Source organism: Apis florea, unplaced genomic scaffold, assembly GCF_048593485.1.
Source record: "Apis florea isolate Af1SG1 unplaced genomic scaffold, ASM4859348v1 contig_3732_pilon, whole genome shotgun sequence".
Taxonomy (NCBI): domain Eukaryota; kingdom Metazoa; phylum Arthropoda; class Insecta; order Hymenoptera; family Apidae; genus Apis; species Apis florea.
This window is the reverse complement of record NW_028256824.1, coordinates 314,432-339,561: the sequence shown is the minus strand read 5'-3', so window position 1 is coordinate 339,561 and position 25,130 is coordinate 314,432. Positions and strand designations below refer to the sequence as shown.

The following is a 25,130-nucleotide window of genomic DNA, read 5'->3' as shown; positions in this document are numbered from 1 at the left end:
CTTTAATTTCCAATTCCTTTAAAACATCTTCGCGTTTAAATTTTATTCTCTATAAAATAAAAGTCACTTAATTTGTGACAACGTATATTACAAACAGGCAATCAACTATATTACGAATAAATAATAATATACGTGTAATCAGATTTATATCTCGATAATATTAAAAAATATTTGTCAATCTTGTCTCTTTTTAATAGTTAGAAAAATAAAGAATTTAAATAGCCGACTGTTATTAAAAATATATATATATATATAACCGTATAAATTTATCTTCATCGTAGTAAGATCTTTCTTTTTCCGTTAGTCAACAATCATTTCATAAACGACGTTCCTCACGACGTTACAAAGCATCCTGAACATTGAAACTCCGTTCATAAATTCGGTCGTATATCACGCGAAGAGGATCACACGTGTGGTCCAGAAAAGTGTGTAGTCAATAACTAGAGGGGCGCAATAAAATTAAAGGGAGGGGGGGGGGAAAAGCTTGTCAAGACTTGAGTCGCATGTGGGTCAAGCATCGACACCTCGAGGAATCGAGGGGGAGGAATCAAGAGGAATCTCTTGTTACACGCGCCGGTGCACCTACACGTCCCCAAAAGCGGTATAAATATTTCGTAGCGGAGGCCATGCTAGAACGGCACGATTTAAAGAGTTTTCTCCCGGTCGAGTGGGAAGAACGGTACTTTCCAGGTACTTCGAGTAAAAGGGGCCCTTCGACCGGCCGAGCAGCCACCCACGCGGCTATAAACCTGGCGTAACTTTACTTTCTACTTTTCTAGCCTCGGCCTCGGTGATGTACACGCGACCAGGAAGAGTTACACGCCAGGATTCGAAAAGGCATCGTATCGCGGCGTGCACACGCGCGTCTTCATTTTATTTCGGTACGATCGATGTTCCCAGGTTAATATTTACGATAATTTTATCATCGATATTATATTTGCGTAATGTACGGCCATATTTGTGAAGATAATGTAATATTCGGATAAATTGGATGTTCGGTTTTTTTCTTTTAATAGCGTTTCAAATTATTCGAAAATCAAGTAATTTCAGGAAAGTTAGAGAAACTAATTAGAAAATGTTTCTGATTACTGATTCTTAATTATGTAAACGAGTTGAATGGAAAAAAACATTTTGTATAAATTACGTCTAAATTATACCCACTTTGCATTTCGCATTATGTATACATATAATTCTTTAATATAATTCTCCTTTCAAAAATTATTCAATATTGTCCAATATTATTGTATCTATTTTCTAATATTAAAAATAGCTCATAATTCCCACCACGTGTATTCGCTATAAACTGCCTTCTTAAACTTTTTAACGTCAATCAAATATACGTCACTTGAACGAAACGAATATATGATAAATTTTTTTCTACCGAAATAAATAAATCTGCGAGCAGCTATTTAAGGAACGAACAACAACAGTTCTGGAAGAGGTGAAACTCACTTTTTCCTTTGACAAATTCGGAGTTGAGGTCCGCTGACACATCGTAGCTACCGGCGACGATCAATAGAAGAAATGTCACGCCGAGGAGGTTGCAGGTCGACCTGTGCGTTCGCGGCCTGTGTCGGTGTTCGAACATGATGAGCTCTCATGCCCTCTACGAACCCATGGACCTTGCCAAGGTGATCTCGACAATGATTCCCACTTCTTCGTCCTCTCTTCGATAGCAACGAGCAACGAGAAGATCGGAAGAGCCTCGAGGGAGCGTTTCCGCTGCTGCCATCGCTGTCTCCTCACCGCGTTACTTGCATCGTTCGTCTCACAGCACCGTTTCACGTCTATAATTCAAATAACATATCATTAGAATTATATCGTTAAACACTTATCTTAAATATTTTTTCGCCATGAGCTTTTTAACCATTTAATTTGAACGCTTATATTATCGCTTTACGCACTATTTCTATCACAAATATTCAATTCATTTTCTACATTTTGACCTGTACATGCACACCATTATCTACAACAACAGCCTAAGCTAAACGAGCTCGACACCCTCTTTCGTTCTCTCTATTGAACGAAACCGCATATTCGTGCATCAAGATCGATTCCCATAATCGGGCAGCGTTCCTCGATTTGGAAATAGAGCACGAAAAAAAAAAAAAAAAAAAAAAAGAAAAACGTCAATTCGCCTTTTACGCTACCAATTGTTTTGTCGTCGCCTCGGCCAAAGGGTTCACCTTCTTCCTCGCGGATTGTTTCAAACAGATCCAGAGGGGAAAGGGAGCAACACGAGAAGAAGAAAACAAGAATGGAGGGGGAAACGCAAGAGGAAGGAGAGGAGAGACAATGCGGCAAACAGCAGGTGTCTGCTCTTCCCTCGCCCCTTCCTCTTACCGCTATTTCCCTCTTCCTTCATCTTCCTACCGGCCATGACACGATCTCATCCCGGGGACCCTCTCACGGCTCCTTCTTTGTTCTTTCGCACTCCCCGCGGAGTGGCGAACACGGGTTGCCTTATTCGGCCGCGACGACCAACGATCAACTTAAACAAATGACGTCGACTAGGGTTTCGTCGGGTTCTACCTTCCAAGCAGCAGCCTGATTACCGCCCATCCCTCCTTGCCTAGTCTCACCCCTTTCTGTCCCTCGCCTATTAATTACGGTTCATCCTCGGACGAGCGTGTCGATCGTGATTGCCGAGCATTCCTCGTGCTTATTGCCTCGCTCTTCGTTTCTTGCAGCGAGCTTCTCCCCTTTCCCTCCCCCTCGCGGCTGTCGATCGTGGTACCAGGCTGTCTGCCGGTGAGAAAAGACGTGGGACGAAGCTTCGAAGCTTAGGACGTCTCGAGACACGAGTTGGTAACGAAGTTGGGTTCAAAAAAAATCTGGTGCGATGTATTTAATATTCATCAGGAAGATCCTGTTGATCGGAAATCGTGACACACGATCATGGGTGAGCGAATAAACGAACGAGAAATTAAAAAAGGAGTAAATTAATTCTAAAATCGAATCTGGATGATGAATCATCGAAGCAAGAATAATACAAGAGATGAATCGTGAAAATGAAATATGTGCAAATATATTGTAATTATATCGTCTATTTAACACGAAATATCATTTCGATATATTTATTATTCGATAAAGTTCTAATCGTAAAGAGTGGAAATTATAAATTGCTCGTGACCACAACTAAAGAATGCACGTTTTTCTATACGTATAGAAAGCCTTAGCCCCAGGCTCGTGAAAGCGGATCGTATCGATCAAACATCTGCGATCACCTATCTCTCAAGATCACAGTTAAAAACTTATTCCATCTTTGTGAAACGAAACATTTTCACAAACATTCTCTTCTTTCCTAACCTATTTCATCGAAACAGGTTCATTATGCTGAATAAACTTATCGAACCTCAACAGCGCCCTCTTTGTAACAACTTCGGGCAGCCATTACGAAATAATCGTAACAATACGCCACGCGGAGAAAGGATTAAGAACTGCTGTACACCGTCCATTGAATTAATAATATAACAGGATCTTTGTGGCTCTTTGAGAAGAATATTTCGCCCATTCACCGCGATACCGCGCTCGAATTGTTAATACGTGTCCATTTTGGTAAAAATCGCGCCAACAAATTACGTGGAACGAACCGGTTTTGTCCGGTGGTTGACAGAATAACTCTGCGGTTAATAGACGGACATGTTATTACCGACTAATTGCACGTTTTGTCCCGATTGTTAATGAGTTCGGGAGAGCATTTTGATTGATCGCTCGTTGAACTTCGACTGCTTTGCTACCATTATACACAACGCCACGTTCTATTGTTTGCTCCTCTCTGAGAAAACTTTTCGCATTGAATGCAAGCAAGGCTTATTGGATAGGCCCCTTTTTAAGGAGTCTCCTTCGTTTTAGAGCCATACAAAAACTTAAGCAGAAATCCGTGGTGTTCTTGTTCTTATTGGTCCGGTTGAAAGGGTTACACTTGGTGCGACCAACGTGGAGTTGTCTCGTTAAGTAAGGAGATCTGGAAACTCGTTGGTGAACGAGATTGAGGATAAAGCGAGTTTGTAACGATGCGTTCTTTGCCAAAGTTCGAAGAAGGAAGAGAAAGTTTGAGCAATTATGCCTCTCGAAGATTTGTATCCCGAGGATTCATGCTTGGTGCGTGCAATTGAGTTCAAAGGTTTCACACGAGAAGTTTCGTTATACCGGTATATTTAATCTTTAACTAATAGGGAATACGTTTTTTAAAACTGCGTTATTAAATCGTCGCTTGGTCAATTTTTATGTTGCATTAAAATTTATACATTTTTAATCCCTTCCATATATTTACTTATAATAATATATGGTGATTACATTCTTGATTTTTGATAACTTACTTATCCAATCAGCTTGCTTTTATTGATTGTTATCGATTTGTTTGTATCATCGTACATTTTCATACATTTCACATTCATTTTGCGATCACATTTTTAATCGTTTATTTAATTTTGTCGTAGCCTTACTTTCCAAATTTTCACGTCTCATCCCCTTTTCCCTTTTATTCTGATTTATTCGTATCAATAGTATCTAATATTAAATCATATAAATGATGTACGAAGTACAAAAAAATTGAAGTACTAAATCGCTCAAAGTACAAAGAGATTTCGATGTTCTGTATTTCGTTCCACTCTCCAAATTATCCATTATCTCCACGAAGTCTTGGCTCAAGTCTCAAGTCAAGAGAAATAAAAATGAAGGGTGCAACATTCGACTGTGTTCGATCGCCGTTATCATAGATTGACATCGAAAGAATCGATAAAAATATCTCCTCCTTTTTCTCTGGCCAACTCGACCAAAGTGCATTTGTCACTGTTACATCGACTGAATTGACACGTCGATCCTTTTCACGGTGACTAATCAACGGGGCGTGTCTCCTTAGCTTAGCCTCTCGATTCGCGGGTGTATAATCGCAAATGGAAATGCACGTGGCCATTTATCGCGATACCGTGAGCCTTTCTCTTGTAATTACTCGAAAGAGAAAAGGCTTTGATATACGCGTCCCGAATTTTACCGTTTCTGTTCTCTCCGCGAGAAATTGCTCGTTTAACGAGGCAATTCCACTCTCGACTGATCGATGAAAGTAAAAAAACACGCTCTTGATATATATATATATTTTTTTATTGTAATTTGTGTGCAATCTATCGTACAACGATATGTTCAACAGAGATTACGAGCACTTTTAAATACGCTCAATCGGTGTATCGATACGTTATCATTTAATTTATCCAGTAATTTTGTGACCAGGCATATTTCTCTTGATATTTTTTACAGATAAAATAAAATATCGAAACAAATATTACTCACTTATTCCGCTTTTTAAAAATTTTTAAATATTTAAAATAAACCCACAAACGTTGATAAATTACGAACATATGATACGAATCAATCACGATCCATCGAGATGGCAAGCTGGTATGATTAATATCAACAAGAAGAGGATACCACGAGGCGAATAAACCGAATTCCCCGTTCAAACCGTTTAAAATCCTCAAATAGCAATACTCGAAATACCGCCTATCTATCCGCATCACGGCGATATTCCAAGCTTCGTTTCCTTCTTGCGCAACAAATACCATCCCGACGAAACGTTATTGACAAATGGATGCAAGTTGTCGCACCATAATTCGCCGATAATAAACGCCGATAAGAGGGAGAGGCGCGTAGGCGGCGATATCGAATGACGAGTAAGAAAAACAAAAGTTTGAAGTTTGAAATTTTCTCCAAATGACGAGGGGGGGGGGGGGAAAGAATGCCTCCCCTCCCCTCCCTCGGAGAAGTTTAGTGGAATACCGAGTGGGTTGGCAAAATGACGACGGGGGAGAAAAAAGAAAGGAAAGGGGAGGAAGAGTCGAAGGCAGGGGCCCGGCCAACGTCGGTTGTATTTATCGACGCAAGTCGTCCACCTATGTTCCTCGAGGCTGCTCCTCGGCCATCCTCCTTTATCCTCGAGGCCCTCCTCGCCTTTCTTCCCTCGGTCGCGAGAGGTAGAGCAGCGACCGGCCGAGAGCGGCATAAAAGCGGCGTCTTTTGAGGGGAGGAATCGTAGCAAAAAAAGGGCCGGGGAACACGGCGAGCAACCGTGTTAACTGCGCTGCTTATGCATTCATATCCTTGTCTCGCGACAACCTGCTGATTGTTTCCACAAAACGCGACAAACCCCCTTGTGTACCCGTGTGTCCAGGCCGGTTTTTCGGTGGCTGGCCACGCTGGACACGCTAGCTGCCGCCCCAGACGCGACGCTGCACCGGCAAAAAGGATCAATTTGTATGCGGGTGAACGCTTCGACACTCGCTTTCTCTCCCTCTCTCTCTCTCTCTCTCTCTCTCTTTTTCGACGCATTGTCGAAGAGAGTCGTGGTAACGTCTGTATGACAATGGGGCTGCCACTCGAGAAACGGAAGATCGATGAGGAAATCGGGTGAAATGATGTTTGAATCATGGTAGAGGGGAATATATTTGGAAATAGGATTTCAAGATGTATTTTAAAAACGAAAAAAATCTACTATCGTCGAATAGAAAAGAGAAAAAGTTTAAGACATCTGTTCTCGATAATGCAACTATATCCTGGACCGATATACTGATTAATTTTTGAACGGTCAATGCGAAACGATAAATCAAAGATGAACATTAGATCGTGAAAAATTGATCGTTAACTCGACTCGATTAATAGCCTCTTATTTAATTAATCATCTTTTTGCGCGACACGATCAAATGCAAAAAAAAATCGTCGTTTCTATGTCGCGTTTAATGGGGCGAGAGCGTGGAATACCGTAGGGTGTATATACCGTGACGTTTGTCGAAACGTCGAGCGGACAGGGATCGCGGCGCCAGCCGTGGCAATAAACGAGCGTAAAGTACGGCCAAGCGATTAACATAAATTAACGTTATTTACCCGCGTGTAATATTTCTTCGTGAGCGTATCGCGTGCGTGATTTATCGTAACGAGGGATCGCGGGAGAACCAGCTCCCTCTCGCACGAAGAAAACAAAGAGAAAAGGTAGAAAACTGCCAGATGAAATATGACCACCCGCGTTAGAATCTCTCCTAACGGTACAACTACAACTTTTCCACCCTGCTCCGCTCCACTCTTTCCCCGCCATTTCTTTCTAAAATGCGGCTCTAAACTATACAAGTAAGTTCGTCCACCAGAGTGGGTGGCGAGCAGAAAAGCATTGGATCACTATTGCTATCCTTGTCCCTTCGTATTTATCAAATCTAACAATCGAAATAATACGCTCCCTCTGCCATTTTCTCGAATGGACCAACGCTAGCCCACCTAGTAGTTCCATCCATCTATCGTCAGGATGGAACGAATCGATGGAAAAATTAAATCCCATCGATTGCGGGGGTAGCGGAAGACACGAAGGCGGCACGTCGAAACGCGACACCGCGGAGGACACCCCACCCAGGTGTGCCACGAAATGGATTGCGGCGGTCGAAGGTAGTCGAATCGATCGTCAATCAAGTCCCGAGACGGAGCGATAATTGACCGAGGAAGAGGGGGGCAGGGGGAGGGGGGGGGGCGCGGTTCAGAAGAACGATCGGAAAAAATTAAGGAGACGCGGATAACAGACGGGCGACGAAGATGATGAAGAAGAATAAAGTGAGCCGGATTGGGGAAAAAGAGGTGGAAGAAGAGGGGTGGGGGGAGGGGAGAAAGGATCCTTCGAGTCGAAGGAAGAAAAAGAGAGGGAATAAAAGTAGCGGAGTAACGGTATAGATGGACGTGAGCGCGATTCCGATGCTTTCGACCAACGTGGTTAAGGTATCTCGACGATGCCCAATCCGAGATACCTTCCAAGGCACCGTCCACCTCCCCCATGAGGCTCTGGATGGGTCCGATCGGCGCGCAAACCCCTCTCCTTCTCCTCCCCCCCTCCCCATCCCGGTGTACACGGTCTTTCGTGGTATCTGGCCGCGAACGAGCTTTGATTTAGAACACGGGGCACAGTCGGCCTCTCTTGTCCCGGCAAAAACGGTCTCTGCTTAACCAACTGAGAGGGAACCGCCGGCCCGGCTGGCTCACTTTCCCACTGGGCCGTATATGGCTCAACATTTTATCTTCTATGGCCCTCGTAGCGAGGGATTGCATGATCAAACGCCATAAAGGCGAACCCCGACCGGACCCACGACCCTCCCCCTCGTATCGCGATCCATCGCGGGCCCGACGGCCCACCAAAGCTTTTCGATGCAAATCCGTGCACCGAGCAATTGCGCGTTATGCAATTTATGCCATGCTCGAGATAGCAGGGATTTATAACGCTGTCGGTTGTTTACGGATTGGGGAGGTTTTGCTCTGATAATGGGGGAAATGTGGATCGATAGAGTTGAAAAGAGTTGTCTTTGAGAAGACTGAAGAGAAAACGACGTGTTCTTCTTATGATTATATCAGGGAAATTGTTTTTTTTTCTTTCTGTCTTCATTAGCGTAGATACTTATTTGTTTTAAATATTTGTAATTCGTAATTAATATTATAACTTGTTGTTACGTAACAAGAATAAATTAATTTTCGTCCATTTTAATGAAACGTTTCAGTCTCTTTATCGGGACAGCATTTTAATTTCTCGGAATGTAATTGATTATTATGAATCTTGTTCTTGAAAATTGCGAAGAAACGTTTCTTTCAAATTATCGTATTCTATTACGTGAAATCAAGTATGAATTCCGAATAAAAAACAAATGATAAAAAACGTAAACCCCACGAAAATTGAATTAATTCGATACTTGACAATTTTCGATCGCAAACAAAATTAAAGAATCACGAAGACAATCTGCATCTCAAGGATACTTTAATATTCAACGAGGTTCAACCAGTTTCCATCTGAGATAATAATAATAACGTGCAATCGGGAATGCCATGTCGGGAAACCGTGAAACCATTTGTTAAAACTTTGCAAACTTCTTATTTGTAGGAATTGTTCCAACGAATTGGATCGGCTAATCGTGACTTCGTGACGATTTTCTACGAATCGAGATGGGGAGTCGGGGGAAAGCTAAGAAAGGGAAGAAAAGGAAGAGAATTGAAAATTATCTGGTGGATCACGATTACAGCCTCGTTCCTCTTAGGGAGAGCTGGCTGCCTGGCTCTGCATCGCGATGGAATTTCAAGGCACGGAGTGAGTTCTCCTCCTTGCACCTCGACCTCTGCACCTCGTGCAGCTCCAGATCGTGACTTCGACCGTTCACGATGCCGTGGCCCTTCGTGTTCCACGTATCGCGAATCTTCGGTCAATCTTCGGTCAAGGAAGACTTTCGAATTTTCGAAAATCACGGATCGAACGTTTGAATTCTCTTCCTGAATTCGAGGCAACAATCGATCGACAAGCGGGTTTGTAATTGACGAATCTTTGATTTCAGGAATATTATTATGAATCAATAATTTTCCTTGTGTATCGGTTGCTTTGATTTTTATTGTTTTTAAATTATATGCTTTTTATTATTGCGAATTGTTTTTTTCTTGACTTTAATAAATTTCTAATCTTCCTAAATTAAATTGTTTAGGAGAGTATAGATTTTTTTCTTTCGCGGTTTTACTTCTTTCTATTTGAAATGAGATTATTGTGTAAATGTCTATAATTATCAATTATTAAAGATAATATATTATATTCTACCAAATATGGATAACTTTTAATTCTCTTTAATTATCGTCCAATATAAGAAAAAAGTGCCATGCGTAGCAATAAGTTTTATAAATACCACAACGTGAAGGTTATTCAAAATGATCTGTGAAGAATGGCGAAGGAACATCTGAGACCGAGGACCGGTAATTAGTCAAATGAGCAAACGTTCCGACCACCTGTAGCGAAGAACTTGGAGTTCGAATGATTGCTCGACTTGTGAAACAGCACGCGATAAAGTAACGTAATGATAGTAATCATTATTATTTCGTCGCGCGTAAGATATATATAAATTGCTTTCCTTAAAAAAATTTATCACGACTAATTATTAGGCTGTGATTAAATTATTGAAATTTCATGCTTGGAGATCGTTAAGAATTTCTGTTTTTTTCTTTTTTTTTTCGTTAATCTTTAAAAAAAAAAAAATATATTCTCACAAGAAATTTATTGTAAAACAAATTAATTCCACGAACTGAAATTCATATTCAAATTCATAAATTGAATTTCGTATCGAACTGTTACAGTGTTGTAACTATTTCACTGATAAAAATTTACGATTGATTCGTCGTTGTAACCTTCTTTCGTTCTTATCAATGTGAAATATAAACACTTAAAAAACGTCAAACGTTATATATTTGGATTTTTAATATAACAAGAATTATCGAAAGCAATAATTTTTGAAATTGAAATTTTGTCGAAAGATATAAAATTAATTTTGAATATTTTAAATATATATATATTTGTATGATAATAAGATTATTCTCATTAAGCGTTTCATAAAAAAAATTTTTACATTAAATAAGATTAATCTCTTTGAATGATCTGTTTAAAATAATGGCTTAAAAGTAAAAATCATTTTACTTTTTTTGATGGATTATAAATCTTCACTTTCGCAATAAATTCTGTATCCACGACTACGTAAAAGATCGACCAATTTGACAAATTTATATTGAGAAATCGATTCCTTCCTTTCGTCCTTCTGTGTCTGAAATATTTAATTAAAATTTTAATATGAAATTTTCTATTTCTACAATCACATATTTATTCTACAAAAAAATTGAGAAATGAAAAGAATGATTTATCATGGATTATTTATTACGTGATTTGCTTGTCAGGATTAAGATAAATATTCGCGAGAATTTTTTTAGTGCGATTTTTACGCTGGAAAGTGCAAATATGTAACGTGCGATGGTGGATTTTTACGTCAACATATGAATCAGTTGACTTTGCGATAACTTTCAGACTGTTATAAATACAAGGGTTCACGCGTTGAACGTAATTTGCCCGTTTTGCTCGTGAATTGTTTTATGGGAATCAGAGAAAAATGTACACTTTGATTTCCTAAATATTCTGCAATTTTGAAAATGATATATCTAATATCGAATAAAATAATTGCTATCAATAACTCTTTCGAATTTGAAAAGAATTCACGTATCATGCATATAAAATGTTAATGCAAGAATTAACTTATCGATTTTTTATTTCTTTGCGTTTTAAAGAAAAGATTAAAATGAAATTATTTTCTGTACGTACGTAATTATAAAATCTTATATATAATGATAAGATATGAAGATAACGACTGTATTGAGTATACGATTATATTAATCAATATTAATACCAATATTTAACGTTAAATTATTCAATTTGAGAAAATTTAATTTGACACTTTACGTACAATAATATTATAGTATAATGTTAGTTATTATTCCGAAAGAATTACGAGAGAATTAAATTAATCGTATTAAAATGACAATATTGATAAATATATGAAGAAAAAAATTCTACCTATTCATATGTTTATTCGCGCCAATAAAATCATTCTCTTTTCAAGTAATCAATATCACAGATCCGATCTAACCTGCTTCCGTTAATTTCTTCCTCTTAGAAAGGAATACACGTAAAATATAAAATAACGATATATATAAAATCATTTTAAAATCAGTTTTAACGGATTGATTCAATTGTTTCAAATCGATATCTGCGATTTGAACCACGAAATACGTAGGACCGACGAAAATGGAAAGGCAGAGAAGATCGTGAAGATAAAGCAGGCATCGAGATTCGTTGCATTGTATCACATGGAAGACTGTCGGCGTGACTTCCAATACCTATCCTCAAGATTCTTATCCGAGCGATCTACTCCCAGCGGTTGAATTAAAAGTGCCGCCAGTGCCATTTTTCGAACCTTATTTACCGTGTTTCAGTTGCAAACAAAAGGGTTGGCTTGCCGGCTTACTGTGTGTCCCCCGGGGCTTCGTAAATATTTGATAAAAAAGAAAAAAAAAAAATAGAAATAAAAAAAATAGATCTCGCATCGAGGAAAGTATATTATAGATACATTGATCTATAATGTGTCCCCTGTACTAAAGGTTTCCAACTATAACTAGCTCCATTTCGTTTCTAACTGAGAATCGTATTTGGCGACAAATTGGCAAATTCGTATATCGGGGGAGGGGAAAAAAGGTGATGGTCGTGTTGGGAAAAATAATATCTCTATAATATTATTTTTAATACGATGTAATAATATGAATATTGAAACACATAATTATTTGACTTGAAGCGATCCGAGAAACAAGATCGAGATGTAAATTCCTTTGTTTGATTGGATTATTCGTATAACCCATTTGACATTTTAACATGGTATGTCGTGACTACTAGAAATCATCATTTCAATATTTTTAATTTTTTCCCTGATTCATTCTCAAAATTGCTAGTAACTATTTTAATTTTATACGTACCAGATCCTGAAAAACTTTTGAAAAAATCGAAATTATATAAATTATATATAAACCTGAATTAATACAAACTGTTAATAACAACAGACAATTACCCTTCATATACACGATGAATCGTTTGAAATATGTACTTGGTATTAACGTTACCCGACGTATTCCGTCCAGTAAGATTCCACAATTTTTCCGTTATTACGCTACATTATAGAAATTCAAGAAGAAAATTCGTTTATTGGAGATTCGTTTGCGAGATTATTAAAAATTTTAAAATCGTGTATCCAAATATCGTTTTCAAAAAAATCTTCAATAAATAATTTTCCACGGATCTTCCTCTATTTTAATATTACTACTCCTCGATAATTAACATCGCATTAACATCGAATTAATCAATTGTTCACAGATGTCCCGATATTAATCGAGCAAGGGATATGCAAGAGGCAACGTTCGGAATTTTGTTACTCGAAATCTCGAAGTCGTTTGTTACAATCTCGATCGAAAAAGATCATCGAATCCATCAGAAACTTTCATTACTGGGACCGTATAAAAAACGGAGCGACGTCTGTGCAACAATGCAAAAAACTATCGGACAGAATCTTTTCAACGGAGCTGATCCAGAAACGGCAGAGCTCGATGTATCGGATAAAGAAATCCTTCAAACGTAACACCATCCTGCGAAACATCGAGAAACAGATAACGAAAGACGGGAAAATCGTGAAGGCGCAATTTCAAAATGAAATCGACGAGATGAACGAGAAAGAGGCTCGATCGTACGCGCAGATGATAGCCAATTACAACGAGGTTATCTACGGATCGAACTCGAGGCTCCAGAGGGACAATATAAATTCGATGGGGATGATCATCCATAGAAGTCCGTTCAGCACCGCGTCCGCCGTCTTGTTAAAATTGAAAACGAAACAGGACGAGAGCAAGAGGGAGAAGATCTCCTCCGCTTGCTTGAACTGCTCTAATCAGAACGGTGCTAAACTGATCAAAGAAACGTCCAGCTCACGTTACTATTCTCAATACAACGGCAGCAAGAACTCGATGGGCCACGAGCTTCAAAGATCCTCCTCGTACGCGGCCATGATAGAAAGATACAGTAACGCGATGAAACTCGGGAACGATTATTACAATTGGGCAGGGAGTTTGGTCCCTAAGCGAAACGTGTCGACGAATCTCGAGCAAATTCCTGTTTCGGTCGACGCCAAGAAACCCGAGCAGCCCGATTTGCCGAACCTCGTCGAGGACGAGACGACAAAGGTGAAGGACGAGCAGGATCAGTGGTTAACGAAAGTGGACGACGTGATAAAGAATCTGAAACGTGTCACCGAAAAGACGGAGTCGATGGACGAGAAGAAGAAAGAGATGGCAACGAACGCGCAAGTGAACGAGCGCGCCAAGTGGTTGGACAGGGTGATGAACGCGCACAAGAAGAGCATCGAGGAGAGGAAATTGGAGAGAGAGTTGGCCAACGCCCGGCCGAGCGTTGATTCGGCGAATCAGAAAAACGAGCTGCTCGAGGCGAGCGAGATGTGGAAGACCATGCTGTCGAAAAATTCCAAGCAACCCCCGAGATTTCCGTTCGAGAAACCTTCCAGCCCCATAATAGATTACATCAAACGGGGGCCAGTAAGCTCGGGAAGCCCCCCGACGAATACGACGGGGAGCACGTCGAAAACCCCGTCCCACACCCCGACATCGGTTATAACAGGCACGACGAAGGAGCCCCAAATCGAGCTGAGGATGACGCCCTCGCAGAACGAGTCTGTCGTGTCCATCAACGTGGACGAGCAGGCGGCAAAAACGGTGGGGAGTAGCGCCAAGGAGCAGCTCTCGGTCACGATATTCTCGAAGAAGAACACGACCGGGAAGATGGAGATGAACAGATCGAGCCACAACACCGATTTCGGCTCCATGCAAATATCCATAAGCGAGAACACGATCCCGGTTAAACAGATCGAGTTTTCCATCAACGGGAAACCTGTCTCTGAATTGAAGAGCATCGTCGCGAGGGCTGACAAACTCGACGTTTTCAGCTCGATGGACAAGGTCGAGATAAGGATTCCGTCCAAGGATCGGGCGACAATGTTGAAGGAACAGTCGAAAACCAGTATCACGGCGTCCTCGAAGCCTGTACTGAATCTGCAGATAGCCGCGAAATTCAACGAGCCGCGGGTCCAACAGCCGAGAGGCGCGGACATAAAGGATACCCCGTCTCCCGTCTCGCCGGCCAGCCCCTCCCCACCCTTGCCGCCCCCTGTCAAACCGCCAAGGCCGCAGAATCTTTTCGACACTATCGACATTAAGAAAGCTGGAACGATGAAAGAGGAAGCGAGGAAGGACGAACCTTCGATAAAAGGGTTGGACACGTTAGACATGATCGATGTCAATAAGCCCGAAAACGCGAGCACGCCACCGCCAACCCACCACCAAATCGAAACGTTATCCGTCCCCAGTATTCATGGTTCAGTACCAAAAGAAGAAAATGTTTTAACTGTGAGAAATATTCCATTAAATTTAAATCCTAACGAGGCTATCTTTCAGAAAGGATCCAATGTACCGCAAGAAAATTCCCCTTCGCAACTTCCCCCCACGATGAATAAGGAGAACTTGAGCAACAACAACGAACATCAAGAAAATAAAATCCCTTCAAGCGTCATTCCCTGGTGGTCCTCCGAGGATTCGTTCAAGAACATCAAGAGGAAGGATAATAACCCGAGTAGGAATACCGCGGTGTCTTTGGACGGTACGTTGCCGTTGGTGCAGACAGAGGACGATCGTGCGTTGCAAAAGGAGAGCATAAGCAGTGACGTTACCTCGACGGACAAGCACGATTCCATCGATTCGAAACGAGTTAACAATCCGGGCGATACGAAGAAACCGTCGATCGTCGAAACCGAGCCGATAATTAATTATCTCGAGAAGAGTGGCAATAGGTGCGCGTCGATCAAGCTCGAGGGTGCGAAGGCGTCGCCGAGGAGCGCCAAGAACAGCGGCAGAATAGTAAAGAGATCGAAGCTTCGCGTGAAACATAAGAATTATGTTCGTAGGAAGGCGCCTTTACCAGTGAAAAAGGAATCGGAGGCCTCGACCTCGATATGCTCGGTATGCTCGCCGAAAATCATGAAATACGTGCAGGTTGTCCCGCGGGAGGCGAAGATGGAGACGAGATCTGAGACGAGAGCGACTCTGGTCGATCAGGGTCAGAAAACTGGCCACGAGGTGGATAAATTGAAGTTGAACGAAGAGAAGAAAACAGAGACGAAAATCGTCAAGTCCGTAATGCTCGTGGGGGACGATACCCACGTTGAAAAGGCAAATGTACACAATTCAAACACGGTATTCAAAAAGGAGAACGCATTAGGCAAAAGTAGCGCTAACAAATCTGCTGATGTTTCAGCAAAATCGTCGCCGTCTTCAAGTAAAGTCGATTATGATGGCAAGAAGGAAAGCCGCCAAGGAACGGAGGGAACAACAGCTAAGGACCAAGCGGACAAATTGGTCGACGAAGACCAGCGTATTAAAGAGATTCTGAAGTCCATGAAACCGATCGAGAAGAGGAAGGATGGCACGCTGATCGATTACGGCGTCACCGTGCCGTCCAGGAAGCCGTCGTCGAACGTAGCCAATGTTTCGAACGCGACCGGTATCAAAACCGACGTGTTATCGAAACAATCGGTGTCAACCTCCTCGGAGAAGATCGTCGAACCGACGAAAATTTTTTCTACGAAGAAGCAGGCAACACTGATGGAACCGAGGAATGTAGTGGGGCAGCTGAAAGTCATGGAGGCGGAAAGGATTTATTCGGTAAAGAAAGTAACGAAATTAGACGATTCTAAAGTTGAAATAAAAAAACCTGAATTAAAGGTGCAAGGTGAGGAGGCGGCGAATCAAAATAAGGGAAAAGAATGTTTGGTTAATATGAAGGGAGATGAATCTCGATACGATACGATGAATCTCGAGGCACAGAAGGGTGCGAATCTTTCTAATTTGAAACAAGCTGGTGAAACAACCTCTGGTGTGAATCTATTGATGGAAAAGATAACAGTGACAGGGTCAGCACCTTTGAAAGGGACACTTTCCGATCACGAAAAATTGAAAAAGTTCAAAGAAGTTAACGATACGACGGATGTTAAATCATCATTGTTGACGAACAAGTCGGAGAACGTATTCCCCGCAAGCTCCACCTCGTCGCAAAATAGCGAGTCAAAGGATATTTTAAAATTAACGGATGAGAAGAAAACGTCGATGAAATTGTTGAACGTGGCGGTCACCTCTTCCCCGAAAATCGAGGATAAAAGAACGGACAAAGTCGATATTTTCCCACTAATGGGGACCATTAATCCTGCTAATCCAGAAACGAAATCAAACACAAAAAAGAACGATGTTTCACTTATGAAGGAATATGCGATTCCATTGAAAAAGAACGCGAATAATACTGGCATCGCGCCGTTGGAAGGCACTATTCAACATTCGAACAACATCGCTAATGTTAACGAAAAGAAGGCAAATTCGAACGAGGGAAAGAATGATTTGCCCAAAATGGACATATTGAAGAAACCATCAGATGGAGGAGGGGGTAACACGGGATCAAATCCTGTTCCCGTAGGGCCTTCTGGAGTTATGCAATCGAATATATATACACCTACGGAGTGTAAGAAAAGAAATTGGAATTATAACGAATATAACGAAGAATACATGGCAACATATAACGAAATGAAGAGACCAGAAAAAGATATGTTGTACTCATCGTGGTTGCAACGTTTTAAGGATCGATTTAACAATAAAATAATTTAAAGTTCGGCATCATTTATCAATCAATTTCAAAATTGTTCATTCGGAAAAGTTTCCAAATCGTTTAGTCTCGAAGCCATTTTCGTCTAAAAAGAAAAAAAAGAAAAAAAAAAAAAAAAGTTCAAATTGCGATATTTGATACAGTACACGTTTTCGCTTTTTATTTTTGTATTTGCTTGTATTTTTGAATTCATATTATTTTGTATCCGATCGAATATAACGAATATAATATTTATCGAAATAAACGAATAATTAACCAAAATATCTTGTATTTTATATCTCGTGATTATTTAACAACAATCGTTATTATAAAACCCGATCTATCCATCTTTATTCCCATAGTGGTGAAACGCGCTAGGATAACATAATCATCCGACGCAATTTTCGAAAAAGAAATGAGAAACCCAATTGTTCCGATCAAAAGAAAAAAAAAAAAAAAAAAAGAAAAACTAACACGTCACCTCTCTTGCTCGATCAAAGATAATCGATCGAAAAAGAAAAAGCGTATCGCGGATACCATCGCGCGTATATTCCATCGATCACTTTTACTCGCCAGTCGGCTCGAGTCAGCTCGAATGTCGTTCAACACGCGAAGAACATATGTGCTCTCGATCTCGTCGGTCCACGTGCAATTTAACCGTATGTATTACTCGCGTAAACAACTGCTTGGGACGGTTAACGGATAGTGACATGGCATGAGTTTTCAATGTTGAGTTGCGCAAGAGTAATCGGCCGGGCTGTCTGTCCACGAGCGTTTTACAAGGCAGTGAAAGAGAGTGAAAGAGAGAGAGAGTCGCAGGATTGGGTAATTAAAATTCTCATTAAAGCCAGTGGCGGCATCTTGAAACGCGGCACGGACAATGGGGGCCTGGATCGAGGCCGCGGGCCCTAAGGGTAAAATGGGACGGTGGTCGGAGGAGTGGAGAAAGGGGAGGGTGAAGAGGGAGCGGGCCGGTGAGAGGCAGAATGGAACGGAGCTAACAGGCCATGAAGAAAGAGGAAACCCGTGCCGAAGTCTCGTTTACAATCGAGGTATCTGGAGGAGCCGAAACGCGGAGCAGCCCCTCGGATTGGGCTTGTTCTTCTGCACCTCATAAAATACCTGACGCGTTCGCGCACGTATGTAGCCGATGCTGTTTCGTGATGTTTCTTCAACAGGTGTGTTCAAATTTTTCAACCGTGCGATTACTTTCGACGACAAGTTAAATTATCATTGGCACGTTTTTTTTTAAGAACTTGTTTTCTAATTTCGATCTGATTAAAAAATTCGATTCAAAATTGTAGGCCAATTTGTTTCGTATGTTACCTTATGATATGATACATAAGATAAATACTCTCAAGAAAATCAACACTAATTCTAGAAGAAACGAGAACCCCTAAATCGGCAAGGATTCGCGCGCAATTGTTAAAAATTCTTGAATGCTGTTGAAAAAGAATCCTTACGAGCTAAACTGCTCCAAACCATGCGTTGTAAACGCAATTCGTTCGCTTCTGATCGCTCGATACCGTTCGTCCCATAATTGCAAAATCTCCAAAGTTTCCACACGTACCGCGATCGAATTCCAAAGGGCTTGGGGCACGATTGGAAAGGAACGGCTGCAATCAGTCGAGGGCCACGTACGTATACGCGTTGTTTCGCGTTTGATTAAAGCATATGCGCGCCGTTGCCATTTCAATCCGGCGGTTCGAGGCAATTGGCGCATCGGGCGCGATACCGGTCATTATTCGAATCGGCCGCCCAATTTCGGCTGTGCAACGCCACGAATCGCATTGGGTGGAGCGGCCATCATCGAGGGCGCCGTTGGTTCGTGCCACGTCCTGAAACCCGTCATTACACACGCGTTTACTGCGCGCATAATCCCGTTCTGGCAGGTTGCCAGTCATTCGATGTAATGCGGCTGGACAGGCCGAGGTTGAGCTGAAGCTTTATCGATGCTTACACACCGTGTGCGCCCGATTCAAAGCGGTGGTTTCGTGGCCGTTCACGATCACGACAACGCGATCCTCCTCGACATTCAACGGATAGAGACGAGCAACGTACGTGAAATCGAATCGATTCTTCCTGCAGCTTCTTGAGTAGCTGTCACGATAACGCGGGGGGATACGAGCCAATGGAGAGGCATTTTTATCATTCGCCCGAGTTGCGGTTGGACGAAGATTGGCCTGGCTTGCGGTCGGAACAATGAAGTTCAGCCGGCGATCTTAAACGCTGTTGGCTTAGATACCGATCTAAGGGCGGAGAATTGCCGCGTTGTTCATTTCTTCCGAACGGAGGTAGAGTTATCATTTCGAACGCGAATTTTTACAATTTAAAATTTCATTACGATTCAATATTCCAGAATAAAATCCCACAACGAAGAGAATTAACACCTGTGGTATAGAATCGTTCCTCTACTTCTTCTTCTTCTTCTTCTTCTTCTTCTTCTTCTTCTTCCATTATTCAAACGGTCCAATCACGCGGGATGCACCGCCACTTAACGGTAATGACAAAGCTCGGTTAATAACAATAGCGAATGCACGAGTGTATCTCTTGTTCGGGATTCACAAATGAATCCCTATTGCGAAACGTATGGTTGGCCATCAACAATAAGAGGTTCAAAGTCACAGACGATAAGGCATGCTGATTATCAAGAGCAGGCAGGCATCGTACATTCAGGAATGTAGATGAGGCCAGCCTCCTTTCGGCCTGCATTCATCACGGCCCTGACCGTCCTTCTCCCTTGGACCTCTTTCTCCTCCCCCCCTTCCTTTTCTTATCCCTCCACCTCTCCTTCTGCGTCGTCAACGAAAACTGATCTGACCCCCACCAGGAGACCTCGGTTCATCCCTGGCGAACTGTTTTTTGATTTATCGTTGCGTTCCTCGTCGCCTGTTATAAATATCCGGGAACAACTTTCCCTCTTCTCTCCTCTTGCCCAGAAAAGAAGCCCCGCTGACTTTTCCCGCACGCCCTTCAGCCTACCTCGAAAGGTAAAGCTTCCAGGTTCGCCTCGTATTCAAAGAAAGATCGATCATCCGACGTGGAGCTTTTCGGGCAAGCGTGACGTTTGAATTTCTCGAGCGACGAAAGTGATCATTCAAGTTGGTCGAGAGAACTGAGACGTTTCGAATTTCGACGTAGAAATAATGGATGGAAACTTTGGAATTATGAGAAAGATAAGGATTGTTCGAATTTCCAAAGTATTTTTCTCTATCTCGTCTACTTTGATCTTTATTTCTTTATTGATCTCCTTTTTTCCACGAGAATCAAGCACGAATCAATTGAATTAAATCTCTCGCCTCGAAAGGATCATTCTCACTCAACGCAGCAACGTTTCCTTTCTTCCAGACAGCCGAGAAGTCTCAGGTAAAAACATCAGTCTTGTTCCACGTGTCCGTTCCCTTCGACTATTTTAGTCAAGAGAGGAAACCGCACGCGCAACGGTTTCCACGCGAGAGAATCCGCGCGCACGAGATTCAGAGAGCTCGAGTTGCAAGGTCGACAAGGCCCCTCCACCACCGACTCGATTCTGCGCTTCCAACCATTCTTTGTTTGTTTTAATTATGCACCGTGCCACCTCGTCAGCTTGGCTTTTGTTTTATTCAATTTTCATCCTTTGTCGACCCTTCCTCCTCGTATCCTCCAAGTTTCATCGATCGAAATTTATCATTTCTCTCGCATTCTTTCATCTTTTCTATCAATCGGAATCCGGTAGCGCATCGTTTCCCTGTGAAGAAAACCGTCTCGAGATACGTCATTCCATAAATTATTAACGAGGATATCGACTCAGCCTTGAAGAATCGTCAGGGACTTTCCTTATTACTACGTGTATGTTGCCGATTTAATAAATTGGATCTGACGTTTCTCGAATATTTATCTCGAATCTCGTCATTCTCGTTACAACGAGTTGCGAAAGAAAATTCTTTGAGGATAGTAACGATACGATGTATACGCATATAATAAAGTAATTTCTATTTATAACAAGACTTAAGAAAAATTAATTCCAGTTACAGAAAGAAACCCATCCACACGCTCTTCTCCCAACCAATCATTTCTCGTGAAAAATGAAAAAAATTCCAAAAGAAGCAAAGCGAGAAAGATTTTCTGCGAAGCTTATTACACCGTTTACTTTCCAGGAATATCACCGGCAAGAAACAGGCCGCGAGATCCATGTATCGAGAAAGCAATGCGACAAATATAATATAATACCTCGCCAATATTTGCACGCACTGTGCAAACAACACGAACCAGGTCGTATTCCACGATCTTCCACGAGCTCCGATCGATCACGCGTGCTTTTTACGAGGCCTTTATTAATCGAAGATTATAATCCTGCTCGACGGTCTGGCGAGATTTCTCCAATCTTCCCTCTCTCTCTCTCTCGTCTTCTCTCCCCAACCCTTCCCCCCCCTCGTCCGTAATCCTCTCCCATTTCTGCGGCACGGGATTAATTATTTTTTCTGCGTCCAACTTCTTGGTGGGATCAAGATGAGTTCACGGTCGTCCCCGTCGATCTTTCAGCAGCGATACCTGCGCTCCCTCCACGAGTAAATCCCCTTGGCATTTTCGAAACAGAGCCCCCGAAGGGACATCTCGTCGAGGGACGTGTTATTTCGCGGTCCACCGAGCGCTCGGCAAATCCGCGCCCGATTTCCGTGTATCCTCCTCGAGAATTTAATCCGATTGAACGAACTCCAGAAGGAGAGGAAGGTATGCGACGGGAAGGTTGGTAAAAATGGCACGGCGGAGGAGATTCTTGTCTCCTTTTCAAGGGAGAGGGCGATAATGTCGCGAAATCGCGAGCCTCCTCTTAGAAGGAAATATAATCCTCTTACGATTCCACGTCGATCCGTGGAATGCCGTCTTCCTCTCTCTCTCTTTCTTTCTTTTCTCCCGTTCCACGATTTTTAAGTCGCAAAATTATAGAAACATCAAAGCGCCATAACGTTGATCGCTATCTACGGAACGAGCTTAATCCAAAGGGGAGCAGAGGTTGTGTTCGTTCTTTAATGGGTCGGGTGGCTGTTGTTGTTGAAGATGAAATTGTTGTCAAGGGAAACGGGAAAGTTGCACGCAGATTTAATGGCCGATGTTTGCGCGTGGAACCGATTATTCACGGGGTTTTAATGATCGTGCCGCGGCGAGTTCCGTTGGGATTGTTTGGCCGCTGTTGGACGAGACCGTTGGATGATAATTTAAGCAATAAACGGGGGAGGGAAGAATGGGGAAAAAATATGCCCTCGTGGCGGTATGCCGCGAATTATGCACGTTCGGAGCGTAAAAAAAAGAATTTAATCCGTGGAACGGATTTTATTGAAGGATTTTAACGGACGAGAGGTATGAAAGTTTAATTTTTGTTTATTCCTTAAACAACAGGACACGTATACAAACGCAACAATTCGTTTGGATCTTTTTCATTCGTATTTCATTCTTTCCTTTGTTGTCCTCTCTATCTCTATATATCTGTTTACTATTCCATTCAAAGATCGTACGTATAGGCAGGAATTCTTGTGATCGTTTTTACTCCTTGAACCGTAAGAAATCGTGAATGTAACGAGCTTTCACCAACAAAGATCGAATTTATAAAAATTATCCAACGATAAATCGCAAAATCCTCGAATATATACTTCCTCAAAAAGACCATCGTGTTTCGAATATATACTCATTGGTTGAAAACAAAAATCAAATCGATCTTTCATTTTTTCCGATTCCTAAAAATGCAGAACCCTTTTGCGATCCACCGATCGAAACTGGAAGAAACGAGGCGCACACCTTCGATAACTCGACTCGAAGCGCTAATTGAGCGCGCATTGATACGTCGCCTCTCGGTAAATCGATTACTTTATTGCAAGAATCCACGAACCTCCCTCGCTCCTTCTCTGTGCGCGCGCCGAAGAGAGGGGAGGCTGTTGCGCATCGTGTCGTCGATATATTAGCGTAATTCGCCCCGTTCACCACGGGGTAATGGGGTAATTGCTTTGTAAGCCTTGGAGACCGCCGTGTCCCGCTTGTCTCGACCTGTTTATACGTTTTGCGGCCTCTGCTCGCCGCAAACCGACGACAAGCATCGATAGATACTGTTCCCTCGAAATGCTTTACACCCGGTAACCACGATAAAACCCGCTCCAGTTTTTCTCGTTGCTTCGTTAAGCAAGGGAGAAACCCGATAGGGCGCGTAAGTATCTAAACCGGCTCGAGCATCCTCGAAAAATAAATTTTTAATCGGATTTTTGCGCGGAAAGGTTTCCGATAAAAGAGGCAGTTTCGCCCGACGACTTTATCGTTTGTCGTCGATGAAAGCCTCGAGTTTAAACGCCATCAGATAAGATTTTTTGGGAATGATGAATCAGGACAAGTCTTTTAAAATGTACAAGTTATGAAACTTTATGTATTGATTCCGAGCAAGATTTTATGACCAGGCGAATTAAAATTAATTTGCGTTAAACGTATATAACGTACGTTCCCTTTAATATTTATACGAATGATTCTAATTAAATTGAAAACTAATATATATATATATATATAAAATAATTTCAATCATTTCATTCATCATCACGGAAAACGAACAATAATTTCTTATTCCTTATTAAAATATACAATAAAGTTTAAAAGCAAAAATCTCCATCCGACTCAATTACAACGAGGACTGTCCTTTGCAACGATATACCGGCCTATCACTCGCAAAACCACAAAAATCCTCTTACAACGATGTCTCGGATAAAGTTGGGGTTCGTAGGCCAGAAATGGCTCGCTCATTTTTCCACGGTTCGTTTGTTCGACACGGAGAGAACCGTTCGTCGTGGCGGCGGCCGCTTCTACGGAGACAAATGGAGCGAGTAAAGGGCCTGTTTCCGACTTGGCTCAAGATTCCACGATGTCCAGCGTGTCTCTGCTGGAGGCTGCCGAGTGCGAAGTAACGAATCGACTATTGTCGCGTCACCGGCAGCCGCGCTGCCTGTCTGCAGCGCGTTTCTCGGCGTGGACGAGGCTGATGCCGCGTGATCTCGCCGACAGGAACGGACAGGAGAATACTGAAACCGGCGAGCTAGTTCCTAGCCTTTCGAGAGAGTCCTTTACCCTGGGGAGAGTCGCGTGAGAAATTCTCGTGTTCCTCCGATTTTTCCTTTTTTTTTTCGAGGGATGGATGGGAGAACGAATATGGTTGAATGTGTCGAGGATGCTGTGCACGTTTTATATAAAAAGTGGTTTCTTGGATTTTTGTAATTTGCATGAGTAACGTATATATAAGTAAGAGGATCATTAATTACATTAATATGATCTTGTTAATTATTTTCTGTTATTTGGTTCCATCTATTTCATGTTAATTTAAATAAAACTGTAAACATGTATCAATATTTTCAAGTTTTCAAAAAAATCTATATTTATAATAATAGTTCACTAATAAAGAAATACAGTTATATATATACATATATATATATTAATTTTAGAACGAATTGCAATCCCATCTCCATAAGGAGAGATGTATTTTTATAAAAGTAGAAGGTAAAAAATATATGACCATATAAATAATACAACAGTATTATCTTAAGCATGAACTTACAGACCGGTTTGAAAGGTTGGCCGGCTTTGTAAACTATATCGATCTTCTCGAGGGGTTAATAGGGGCAATAATTATGATCGATTCTCGCCTCGCAGTGTTCGCGATGGTATCGATCATCACTTGTTTTTACCGTGACGCTCTTTCTATCATCATTCCCCCTTGCCTTGCTCCATTCTTTTTTCACACTCGTCCTGCGTTTACACGCGTCCCTCTACGTCAAAATATAATCAAACCTCCATTAAAGTTCCAATCGTCCCGTTCAGGGATCCCGTATCTGTAATGAGAATCGAAATTCCTCCTCTTCCGCTCTTTTTTCTCCCTTCCCTTCCCTCGTAGAACGCCGATTAATAACGCGCGGACGTCTATTTATCAATCGTACAATTGATGTTCTCAAACATCAGCTTCATCCACGATGTTCCTTTCTTTCGTCCATATTTCCAGATCGTCGGAATATTTGTTTTT

The 25,130-nt window shown here is 41.8% G+C and overlaps 2 protein-coding genes across 9 annotated transcripts in view; one reads left to right on the top strand and one right to left on the bottom strand.

Annotated features, from left to right (window-relative positions):
- Egfr (epidermal growth factor receptor) overlaps positions 1-25,130 on the bottom strand; it is a 153,977-nt gene that overhangs the window by 29,805 nt on the left and 99,042 nt on the right. For 3 of the 4 annotated variants that reach the window (XM_086914746.1, XM_086914745.1, XM_086914747.1), the window contains exon 2: positions 1,453-1,787. The exons of the other annotated variant lie outside the window; for it this stretch is intronic. In XM_086914746.1, the coding sequence (XP_086770872.1) occupies positions 1,453-1,588 (136 nt within the window). In that variant the 5' untranslated portion in view covers positions 1,589-1,787. The remainder of the gene's footprint in view (positions 1-1,452; positions 1,788-25,130) is intronic. 4 annotated transcript variants of the gene reach the window in all.
- On the top strand, positions 11,419-17,389 carry LOC147656511 (uncharacterized). 5 transcript variants are annotated; one of them, XM_086914754.1, is made up of 4 exons: positions 11,419-12,064; positions 12,162-12,241; positions 12,343-12,500; positions 12,734-17,389. In XM_086914754.1, exons 3-4 carry the CDS (start codon positions 12,446-12,448, stop codon positions 17,128-17,130), a joined length of 4,452 nt encoding a protein of 1,483 aa, XP_086770880.1. In that variant the 5' UTR covers positions 11,419-12,064; positions 12,162-12,241; positions 12,343-12,445; the 3' UTR covers positions 17,131-17,389. The 5 variants fall into 5 exon arrangements, with proteins under 5 accessions (XP_086770880.1, XP_086770882.1, XP_086770879.1 ...); XM_086914756.1 differs by having other exon boundaries at positions 11,419-12,241; positions 12,734-15,269; positions 15,384-17,389; XM_086914753.1 differs by having other exon boundaries at positions 11,419-12,241.